Raw genomic sequence first — 12,770 nt, 5'->3', positions numbered from 1 at the left:
TATGAGTGCAATATGTCTATTTATATGTGATTATTCAAAGTAATCCTAAATATTGCCTTGTTACTCTCTCTCCCACTTCTGAATTCCTTTTCTTATCCTTCCCTGCTTGGTTTCCCAAAGTAACAACCTATAATTTATCTTACAGACATTTTCATGAAATTCCTTTGCATTGCATTTTTTCAAAAACTCATTTCTGTTTTAAAAGTTCAACTACTACCAGGGGAAAATAGCTCCACATTGATGAAGTACATTATTTTAGAATCATTATAAAATATTTATCAAATTTGGGCACAATACTGGCCTCCTAGGTAGCTCCTAGGAGGGAAAAGAAATAATTCCTCAGCTCAAATAATTTACAGTTTCAAATACAGTGATTTTGCCATCTAGAGAAATAAAAGATTACTTACTAAACACCAAAGAAAAATGCTGGGATTTTGATAGCTCACCAGGCCTATGTATAAAAGTCTATATACAGCAAATTTTGCCAATCCAATAAACATAAAGATATCCAGCATGTTGTAGACATGTGAACATGAAGGGTTGCATTAGCAAAAGTATTCTGATAAACTCTGCAATGCATACTGTCCTTTTTGTATGGAATTCAGTAGGCAGAGCCCAATTAAGGAGAGACAGGTACCTGGGATACCTTTCCTACAGGGAGGATAAAACCTTTCAGAACTAAATCTGAATTGATGCTTCACTGCAAATCTCCAGACTCAGTCCTCTACAAAAATGGAAGAGAAACTTCTTTCCTTCACTCCAAAGTAGACAAATTGCTTAAAGTGAATTTAAAAAAAACAAACAAACCCTACTTGCATGCTGATTTTACACTCACAGAATGAATACCTAATAAATATTTTATATATAGCACTTTGAAAAAGACAAAAGTAATTAAGATTTCTTGGGAGTTCACATGTCTCCTTCTAGTCCTGATATTGGGACAATGAAAGAGGCTATCAGAGATAACAAGCTCTGGAAACAGTAGCAAAAGCCTCTGTATCATAGGTAAGAATGAAGATAGCAGAACGATGTAGAACCAGCTACTGGGATTAAGATGTCAAGAATAATGGGATAAAGAATGATAACTATAGATAGATAAATAGATGAGAAAAAGAAGAAGAAAAAGAGCAAGAAAGAGAAAAAATAAACTCTTTTGAACTCTTTTGTATAAAAGATAAAGCTTTCCCCCTTTTTATTGTCTTTAATTAATAGGATTAGTTGTGTCCTAACAGGAAATGACAAGGCCCTGAGGTTCCTCCTGACCATTAAATAATCTTCATATGACTTCTGTCATTTTTCTAAGCATGATCTCTTTACCTTTGATTTGACCCTCCTGCCTTTACTTCATCACTAAGAATTGAGGATTCTTTTGCTAATGTCAGGACTTTGCAATGACCATGTATTAATGATCTTTGTCCCTTGGCTCTTTGATTCAACTGTTCCTGATCCAAGATAGGAGACTAACCTGTCTATAACGTCAGGCTCATTGCATTTCTCCAATAGCCTATCAGGGCCCTATGGCTCTCATTCGGCACAAGTTTCATGTCGGACCCCTGGGTTTACAGCATACTCATGATGTCTCAAGATCTTCTTAGTGGACTTCAATGATAGCCAGATTATACCCTCAACATGCTATATTAATTCTTCTTTCTTTACCAGAAAAGGCTTTTCTTTTCTTCTCTACTCAAGTAGTCCCTACCTATGGTTCTCAGACTATATCCCATATTTTTCACAAAACCTTCCATGACCCACCTTTCCACATCAGGGGACTCTTTAAGACATTAACTCATCTGTGCCTCCAGAGTACTATTTTAGAATTTTAAAATTAAAATTCTACTCTACCAGAAAGTTAAAGCCATGGTAAAAGTATGTGTGTGTGTGTGTGTGTGTATATATATACACACACACACATATATATATATATATATATATATATATATGAATGATGAGGAATAAAGAAAAATATGCTAATGCCTAACATAATATTCAATATATTAATAATAGATGCTAAATAAATTTTCCATTCGTTTGTAAGGACTTAATAGAGCACTGACTCTGAGGCTGGCATTAGTTAGGTTCTGAAAAGACAGGTATCAGAGACACATTTCCTGCCCTGAGGAACCTCATAGTCTATGATAGGCTATGTCATAGAGACAGGCATATAGACAATTACATTGCAGTGTGAAGATTGTACTTTATATGAAGGTACAATGTGCTAAATGAGAAGAGGAGAAGATGTACCTAACCCAGACTAGAGCATCAGTTAAGCATCCTTGCAGAGGTGACATGGACTGGCTCCTAAGGGACTGTAGGGATAGAATGTAAGAATGGATGCAATAGTAAGGAGAGAAACGGGAGTCCAACCAACGAAAACAGAGAAAGCAGGATGCTTTTGAGAGTATGCAGACCCTGTGGTAGGGCTGATGCAGAAGCCAGTGGAGAATGGGAGAGGACAAACAGGGGAATTTCTGAGACAGAACCCTGGAGCCCACCTGCATTTAGAGTGGTAACAGAAGAAACAGTCTTTAGGTATTTGAAAGATGGGGATATGAAAATGAAGATACATTTATTCTCTAAAAAACTAATAACCACAACCAGGATCAGTTGGTAAGAGCCAAAGAAATAAAGTCTTGGTTGAGAATAATAAAGTGTGTTCTAGTAACTGAAGTTATACAGCAACAAACAAAACATGCTAAAAACAATAATTATTCAGCAGGTTGTTTGTAGGATGTCCACAGCAATATTGAAAATAGATTCCTGTCTTTTTTTTCAGATATATAAGAGAATCAAATTTAAGCAGTATGAATCTCTTCTTTTGTTGGACTAGAATGAACTTTCTTCTGAGGCTGCGAGCATTCCAGACCAAAGCAGTTAAGCAAAGGCTAGACTACATCATTGTATGTCTTTCTTTTTCTTGCATTGTAGAACAAACTGTATACACAACTTGCCATGTACTGCCTAGTAACATTAGTTATAATTTCTTGATTCTGCAGTATCTCTGCAACAGTATTTTAGGTTCCTCAAAGCAAGATTATACCTTCATCTTCACAGATTCCTTATAACTTAACTTTCTGTTAATGACTGTTATATATTAGTAACTTAACTCTAAGGTGCTCTTTATAGATAGGCAATTAAAACCCTAATAGCCTATGAAAGAGAGGGACAGAGAGAGAGAGAGAGAGAGAGAGAGATTGAAACAGTTCTAAATACATCAACACAAGAGAAAATGTCTTAATGATGGCGGTTGAATGAGCTCCTTAATAACAGGCTTTCTCTTAGTATCTGTATTCTCAGAACCTAGTTAATTGCATGGGTCCAAGCAAGCCCTATATATGTTTGTTGAATAAATGAGAGAATGAATGGATAACTAAATGAACATTTATTTAACCCTATGTTGAGAGGACAAAAATATTTGCTTCAGCTTTCCAGTGCCATCTTAATGTATGTTTTGCTTATTTTTTAAAGTACTTGTCTTTACCATAGGTCTGCTCTCTACTTGTGCAAAGTATAGAACCATATTTTTGTTTAAATCCTTTATTCCATTATAAAATGGTTACAACTTTGCGTTCCATGTTCTATTTCAATGCATGCTGTACCTTTCATAGAATTTTAGGGATAAACTGACTAAGCTGAAGATCATTGTGGGGAGATAAGAAAAATGCTGCTTTCTTTAGATTACAGAAATTATAATGTAACTTAGTTCCTATCACATAACATTTGAAGAGCTGATTTTTGAAAGCCTGAAATGAAACAAATGTAACAACAATGTGTCATTTTCAGGAAGAGGTAAAAGAAAAGGTAAGAAATGATTACAATTTTCGTTCTAACAAAACAGACCTTTAAATATTCATCTGTGTCATTCCCATAAGCACACACACTTTTCATATTTTGATGTGTCTATAAACCATAGTGACAGTACAAAGTTACTGTAGACTCTCTACCTCATCTTTTCCTTGCCTCTAGCTTTTGCTGAAATAATAATGAAGTCATTATGAAAAAATAATCAATTCCCACCAAATTGGAACAGTATGACAATCTTAAATGCTAGAAAAGCCCTTCACAGACTTCTAAATGGGCCATCATACCTTCAAATCCAATAATGGATTCTCACAAAGGTTATTACTCAATTCAATTAACTCATTCCACTTCGATTGCTTTAGTATTTTTCTATATGCCAACTCTAAGAACTAGCATTGATAATTTAGAGAAGAATAACACATGTATAACCATTAATAAAGAGAAAAATTAAGGGAAAAAGATTGGAAAATAAGGTGTTTTAAACCTGGTTTGAGTATAGATTCTCCCATACGTTTTTCCATACAATATTTAGTTCTGTAAAAAGCTAAAAATGACAGTGAAGAACAAAGAAATGCAAAGATGAAAGCATAGGACTTAGTGCAAAACAGCCTAAGACAGTTTAGGAAATGAACCCAATAAGACATTCAGAGGGAAAGAATAGTCCCTAGGAAACATGTACCAAACACTAATCCTATAATTCCTGAATATGTGACTCTGTAAATTTAACTCTCATTACTCTCTGTCGTAAGTTTTTATATGAAAATTAGTAGTAGAGAGAAAGCATGATTGTTTTAGACAGACAGACATTAGCATTAGCAGTATAACATTGGAAAAGTTCCTTAGCCTCTCTCAACCACAGATTGATAATCTCCCAAAGGTTGATTATCTAAAAACCCACAAATCTCTAGTGAGGAATAGCGTAGGTTCAAAAGTGCATGGTAGTAAGGATACACAGAAGAACAAATTCACAAGTACTTGTTGATATTCTGGGTAGTATTAAGACTTCATTTTGCTAATGGTACTAAACTAATTGGCCCAAAATAACATAATTTGTTAGAAAAATATGAGAAGTGAATTTTTGGGGTGTTTCTATAATTCCTGGTTATTCATCTAATTGAATACATAAACCTTAAACATCAATGTAGAATGTGAACAAGAAAATTATAATAATTTCTACTAGACTGCAAGCTGTGTAAGGGCAAGGATATTATGTAATTTTTAGGCCCTGGCATATAATAAATGGTAAATGAGTAAAAGTAAAATTAATAAACATTCACATTTTATAAGTAGTAATGTCATGAAAACATACGGAGGCCATTGCCTTCTTCTATAGAAATTGCACATTGTGCTTTCATTCTAGACTGTGGGCTTGCAGCTGTCCCATTGTCCATTCTCCCTCAGCTGTGGTTACTACCTTCAGTTGCAGGGTACCAGCAGCCTAGAAACTAACATTTTATTTGCTTTCATGGTATGGGAATATGGGGAGATTGATAGCTGTAACTAATAACTATTGCCATTGGTCTAGCTTAGTTAGGTGTTTAACTGGCATAAAGTCTTCCTTATGCTTATCCTGGTTTTCATTATTTGGTCTCCTTCCTGTCCCAGGCTGGTCTCCTTTCTTATTTCTGTAGAAAAAGAGAAATGTCTTTTCCATTGCATCTTGAGTCCACTCATCTATGCTAGCAAAAAGTAAACCCACCCTCCCTAGACCAGTTGCTGTATGCTTTGGGCTCTGCTACTCTAATCCTGATATGGAAGGAGGATATATGATGAATCAGAAGCAAAACAAAACTGGATTCAAATACATTCCTCAACATTTACTAGCTTTGAAGCAAGTTAATGATTTGATGTCTTCATTATAAAATGTCTTTTTTATTCCTTTGGGTAGATGCTTAGTAGTGTGATTGCTGGATCAAATGGTATTTCTATTTTTAATTCTTTGAGGCATTCTTCGAAGGGAAGTATCATAAGAATGGGAAAACAAGCACCACATGTACTCTCCATCAAATTGGTACTAACTGAGCAACACTTAGGTGCTCACATGGAAGTTAATATTCATCGGTTGCCGGGCAGGTGGGGGAGGAGTGGATTGGGTAAACTCATAAGTAATGGGTGCAGACCATACTGTATGGGGGATGGGCACGCTTGTAGCTCTGGCTTGGGCAATGCAAAGGCAATATATGTAATCAAAATGTTTGTACCCCCATAATATTCTGAAATTTAAAAACAAAGAAATAAATTAATTAAAAAATTAATTTTAAAAAGTTAATGATTTGAAGCAAGTTAATATTTCTAAGCCTCAGTGCCATAGTTATAGATCAGAATAATTACATCTCCCTCACATTTTGTGAGGAATGGATTAGATGATATATTTTACTTAAATCACAAAATGCTTGGACTGAAATAGAGGCTTAACTAGTAAGTTTCCTTTTTGCCACCTTGTGTCATGGGACCTACATTTTTCCTAAGCTTTTGGGATACTTTCTTCCCTTCTGTGCTTTTTTATTCTTAATTGTTTTGAAAGGTTTTCCTCCTTTTTCTTTTTCAGATACAAGAAGTCTTGATCAGTCTTTCATTTTTTTTCCTATTTTTAATATAATACACTCTCTTTGCTTTTTTCCCTTTTAACTTAATTTTAGAGCTTCAAACTGGCATTACAGTTTTTTCCCTAACTTTCCTGCTGATTTTTATCTTCACCCCAAAAACCTTTTGGCAGTTTGCAGTTTAGAAAACTTTAGACTTGGAGTGATCTCAGCACAATGGCAGAATAGAAAACCCTGGACTCTCCCCCTTGGACTCAACAGCAACAAAAACACAAAGATGAATTTTCATTGTGAGAAATCCAAAAACCAGTTGTTAAGAAGTTCTTCCAAGAATTAATATATATGTTCATTCTAGATTCAATTATCCATACTGTAATTATGTCATTATCCTATTAATCTAAGATTTACTAATTGAGCACTCACTTTTTTCCAAGCATAGAGGATATAACCCTCTAGGTACAACAGTGCACAAGTCCACTCTCTATTTTGACTTTTACATTTACATTTACATTTACATGTACATTTACAATGTAAATAAAGTGGGGTGACAACATATTATTTTATTAATAATGAACAAACATATTCCAAATTCCAAATGTTTGTAGCAAATCAAACACCATAGCTGCATCTGCATATGTTCAACCTCAGTCACCTCCATGTGTCTCTGCAAGATTTTATTCTTAGGAGAGAGAAACACGTTAATATAAGATCAATAATCAGAAGTTATTATTATTGGCTACTAAAATGAAAGTGTATGTTGTGACACTTTTCTCAATCCTCAGAAAAATGTTGACTATTTTAAATATTCTCCTTTTTCCTTTATATAGTGACACTATTACACGTATTTGCAAAATGATTGTTAATTTGTGATTCTGTGTTTTCTCTCAGTAGAAAATTTTTAAGCTGTACTCACTCAAAATGTAAAATTCTTGAGTTTTTATATTCATTCTTCAGATTGCTTGATTGAAAGATGTCATCTATCTAAAAAATACAAAGATTGAAAAAGTGAATTAAATTGAAGATTTTAACATTTGTTCAACAATTTATATAAAGTGATTTTTATGTTCTGCTTAGAATTGGGACAATTTTCTCTGTGATAATAGGACTCATATATTAAGTATCTTGGGCATACTACATTTATTTGCTAATCTTTTCATAGTGAGAAAATAGTACCTATGTATCTTTTAACAAGTGAGCAGTGAAACTATGTTATGAAATTTCAAGCCCTCTGAAGAGAGAGAGTCTCCTACCAATTGCTGAAGGTCAAAGGCAAGAACTTTGAAATCCACTGACAGTGTGTCTTGCAAATCAGGATTATATGTAGCTCCAGATGTTATTTTAAATGTCCCTTTGGCTTCATGACTTTGTCCAAATGCTGCATCTAAATAAATTAATGAGAAACAAAACACAAAAAAATGTGACTTGTGAATAGAAGAGAATAGACACATTTTGTTAAGACACAGAAGTAAAGTCTTGCTTAACGTGGTGGCCCTGTAACCTGTAGTTCTCACTTTTTCTTTGCAGTCTTAGTGTTTCAAAATCAGCTGTTTTTTGTTGTTTTTTATTTTTCAACTGCCTGGTTGTTTAAAAAGATTAAAAAACTTTTTCCATTCTATTTTTTTTTTCTTTTCTTTGAGTCTAACCCACACTCTAAGCTTCTAAGTATATTATTATTTTTATTATTGAGATTCCTGTTGGATGGTATACATGGACTGATCAACTTCTACCAATTATGGGAACTGATTCAGGGAAACATGGTGAGAAGTGAATCATTAAAAGTTTTGTAGTTGCTTTCAGATACTTCTTAAACACCTAGTATCCAGGGACATCACCGGTTTTTGACATGTGGTTTGCTGTGAGGATTTCAGTGTTTGTGTTACTTTGAAATATAGCCTTGAAGCTATTTCTTTCATTCTAATAATTATAAAAATGGCATGCATGACCTTTTGCCATTAGATGGTGACTGTCTTTATTGGAGACAGTACTGAGAATGTTGTAGAAATTATATATTCTCAATAGGAAAAAACGTAAAAATAATGGCCAAAAAGTTGAATATAAACATGGATAATAAAATGCACCATTAAGTTTTGCATAATCCCTTTATCAGGATATTTTCTTTGATACCTATTTATACTTAAAATAAATTGCTTTTACTGAAATTCACACAATGGCAAAATCACTAGTAAATGTAATAATAATGGTATGTAATTCTCACAATGACTTGGTGTGAGAAGATGTTAATAACATCTGAGATAAGAAAATAAGGGCTTAGAATGACTAAGAAAATTTCTCACGGTAGTAACAGTCTTAAATGACAGATCTAGAGTTTGGACATAAAAATGACTGACTCCACACACCAGGATTTATCATACTTTCAGGTCCAGAGGAACATTAAAAATAATATTTCAAACAATAAACCCACATATAGTCTAAACAGTTATCACTGCAAAATTGATGTACCATTATTTTTTATACTGTTTCAGTTGCTTTTTAAATATTCAAAATTACATTGAGATTTGCATATTTAACCGTGGAAGAAAAGGAAAGATTGAGGAACTGTCATTGATTAAAGTAGACTAAGGAAGCATAGTAACTAAAGCCTATGTAGGAATCTGCACTGGATCCTGAACAGGTAAAGGGCATTAGTGGAAAAACTGGTGACATTTGAATAAAGTGTGTGGTTCAGTTAACAATATTACGTAAATGTTAATTTCTTGGCTGTGAAAATTGCACTATGGATGTACAAATATTAATATTAGGGAAAGATAGGTTATACAAGAACTCTATACAATTTTTTCATAAGTCTAAAATGATTTCCAAAAAAGCTAAAAAAATCTGTATTAAATGTGGCATGTTTTAAGTTCTCTGGTTCTATTATAGCTTTAACTTGAATAGCTTTTTAAATTTAGTTGTTCACTATTCAGTCATATTAACATTTACAAATATTTATTTTCTATTGTATTTGTAAAATAACTACATTTATATCTTTATTGAGCATCAACAATTTCAATGGACTTCCAAATGCGTATCCATCCTTGAAGTTATTCACAGCATTTAAATAAGACCAAAACAGCCACGTTTATAAAAGTCTAAGTGAATCTGTATAATTTTTAGTAGTTTGTATAATTATATAAAATATCGACAAGTGTTCTTTTTCTTTAAAATCTATTCCTTATGCATGGCTGTAGTTTTTAAATAGGCCAGAGATTATACTAAAATTAATTTATAAAACTATAAATCATGGTTACTCCTTTCTAATTTAAACTTATTTATTTAATAGAGAAAAATAGCTAACTCAAAAGCTGAGATTTTTTTTTTCTTTTTTTCTTTTTTTTCTTTTTTTTATTTTATCTTGTTATGGGGGATACAGAATTTCAGGTTACATACGTTGCTCCTGTACCGCCTTTCCCCCCAAGTCAGAGCTCCAGGCTTGTCTGTTCCCCAGGTCGTGCGCATTGCACCCATCATGAGGTATATATCCCTCCCTTCCCCACCCCCCCTTCCCGAGTCAGCACCTTCAAGTGTTACCACTCCCCAAACGGTGCGCAATGCACTCATTGTGTAGGCATATCCCCATCCCCTCCCCCACCCCCCACCTCAGTCTGATATCCAATTGGTGTCATTCCCAGATTTGTATTTAGGTGATGTCCAGGGAAACCAATTTTCTGGTGAGTACATGTGATGCTTGTTTTTCCATTCTTGGGATACTTCACTTAATATAATGGGTTCCAACTCTCTCCAGGAGAACCATAGAGATGTCGTATCTTCATCATTCCTTATAGCTGAGTAATATTCCATGGTATACATATACCACAGCTTACTAATCCAATCATGTATTGATGGGCATTTGGGTTGTTTCCACATCTTTGCTATTGACTGATAACAAGAATCTATTTAGAACTCAGGAAAATCAGCAAGAAAAAATCAAGCAACCCTATCAAAAAGTGGGCAAATGACATGAATAGAAACTTCTCAAAAGAAGATATAAGAATGGCTAACAAACATATGAAAAAATGCTCAACATCCCTAATCACCAGAGAAATGCAAATCAAAACCACAATGAGATATCACTTAACTCCAATGAGAATGGCCTTTATCAAAAAAACCCAAAACAACACATGTTGGCGTGGGTGTGGAGAGACAGGAACACTCATACACTGCTGGTGGGACTGCAAACTAGTGCAACCCCTGTGGAAAGCATTATGGAGGTATCTTAAACAGATTCAAGTAGACCTGCCATTTGACCCAGCAATCCCATTACTGGGCATATACCCAAAGGAAAAAAGGTCATTCTTTAACAAAGACACATGTACCCGAATGTTTTTTTTCTTTTTTGGTAAAACTAATATCACTCACATGTAAAGGGTCTTACACTGTGAATTTTCAGAAAGAATTTATATGCCCATTTGTAATTCATCATTTAAAAAATGTCATAGTTGTCTGAGAAAAAATCAACTCTTAGTATTCAGGTTATTTTCTATGTACTTCAATTATTTTCTATGTACTCTATAAATGAATAAGTGGTAAATAAGACCACAAGTTCTAGACTTGGATTGTGTAGTTTAGAATCTTACTTCTGCTAACTACTAATGATGCAAACTTAAGCAGTTACCTAAATTCTCTGTCTCAGATTCCTCACCTATAAAATGAGGATACCAATAACCACACATAGGTTTATTGTAGCAAAATAATACATTTAAAGGTTTTTTAAAAACTTGTTACAGACTAAGTTAGCTCTAAATAAGAGTTATCAGTTCTTAGTTTTTTCCGTTTATCAAAAGTTGCTACTCAGCTTGAGATCTTTATAAGTCTACATTTACATCCAAGTTGTTTTATAGTATTATAATCGGAGAATGAACATATTATTCTTATACATATTTATCTACTTGTATTTTCAACAAGGTTTTAATGCATTTATGATTTAAATTATATCAAAATGAACTCATGGGCCATGAAACCTACTTGGTTATCTGTTAAAACTGAGAACCTTATGTAACAGCATTTATTTAAACAAAAAAGAAAACTAGTCTCACGCTTGAATTCTGGATTAAGTTTCAAATTACATACCAACTAATGTTTCTAATATTCTATGAAGTCAACTACAGAGAAGCATCTAAATGCAACATAAATATCTTGTTTTGAATTCACAGCAATGAATAAAATATCCTGACAGGATAACTGAGATTGGAGTGTGTACGCTCATCTGAGAGAAACATTAGGTGCCAACTCCATGTGACTTACCTCTTTCTGATTCCATGATTGCCAGCCAGCATACTGCAATTAATCCAACACAGAGCACCACTAATGTGCCAAAGAGAGCTCCCAACATGATTTCATAGGAGCTCAGAGAATGGTGCCTTGAAGATACACTATTTTGTGACCCCATTTTTCGTTTTTGAAGGTTTACTAATATAAGAACTGTGACAGAATATAAATTAAATACCTGCACCAACTGAAGAGCAAAATCACTCAAATTTTTAAGCAAGATTTGTAAAGCAGCAACCTGTCTCCACTCCTACTAGTCAGTGTAAAGGAGTTGTGTATGTCCTTTTGGCAACATTGTGTCTCTATTGGTTAAGTATCATTAAAAGGGAAGTTAATCTTTAAGAAGATATAAATGAGTAAAAATGCCTAGAGTTGTAAATGTTAATCACCTGAACAGGCCATTTGGCAAGGTGAATGAAATTAAATTCACGTTGTAAACAAAAATGACCCTTCATCATTTTGAGAACTATTAGGAAAAAATTTGAGATTTATGACAGAAAATTAGTCATCAGGCACATGCACTTGATATTCATAGATAGTACCTAACAGATCAACCTTCTACCCTCTGACTCAGATCATGATTAAGGCACTTCTCTTGTCGTGTGTGGGTATAGACATCCCAAAAATAACTTTTAGGCACAGATGTATGTAAAGCCTACCATATATATTCTCTCTTATGTACAATCTCTCTTTCTCTGTCTCTAATGAAACTATCTAAAGTTTTATAAACTTTTCATCACCCCTGTGAAGTTATGCAGCATAAGGCACTATTGATTTATCTTGAAGGAAAGTCCACTTAAACCAGGCATCGTACGGCTACTCTTTACGGCCTTGTGCAGTTACCAGTGACTGGGAGTCGCTGCCATAAGAGGAATAACATATTTGTTTCCCTTTTAGGAAATTTTCCGGGTGGGAAAGACATTGCTCATTTGTCCTAGACTTTATCTCCTTAAATGTGCCAATTATAACAAGATAACAGGTTAAGATAATCACACTTACATTTATAGACCCATGTTTTATTGGAAATTCAAAGCTGTTTTCTGATAATTAAGGTACAATGTATCATTGCAACTTCCACGCCTTGAATAACGAGTCCAGGATTAAAAAAAAAAAAAAAAAAACTAAGGTAAAATGAAAACCAAATAAAACCACACTGATTCTGAA

General features: G+C 33.9%; 1 protein-coding gene across 1 annotated transcript in view; it reads right to left on the bottom strand.

Moving 5' to 3' along the window:
• The window catches only part of TMPRSS15 (transmembrane serine protease 15), a 140,811-nt gene extending 129,084 nt beyond the window's left edge, over window positions 1–11,727 (bottom strand). Inside the window, exons 1-3 of the mRNA XM_069471949.1 lie at window positions 11,583–11,727; window positions 7,592–7,722; window positions 7,255–7,322 (exon numbers count right to left, since the gene is read on the bottom strand). Of these exons, the coding sequence (XP_069328050.1) occupies window positions 7,255–7,322; window positions 7,592–7,722; window positions 11,583–11,727 (344 nt within the window). The remainder of the gene's footprint in view (window positions 1–7,254; window positions 7,323–7,591; window positions 7,723–11,582) is intronic.
• Between the last annotated feature and the right edge of the window lie 1,043 nt (window positions 11,728–12,770).

This window comes from Eulemur rufifrons, chromosome 7 (genome assembly GCF_041146395.1).
Source record: "Eulemur rufifrons isolate Redbay chromosome 7, OSU_ERuf_1, whole genome shotgun sequence".
Lineage (NCBI taxonomy): Eukaryota > Metazoa > Chordata > Mammalia > Primates > Lemuridae > Eulemur > Eulemur rufifrons.
The sequence above is the reverse complement of the archived record's forward strand: the minus strand, read 5'-3'. Positions and strand labels throughout refer to the sequence as shown.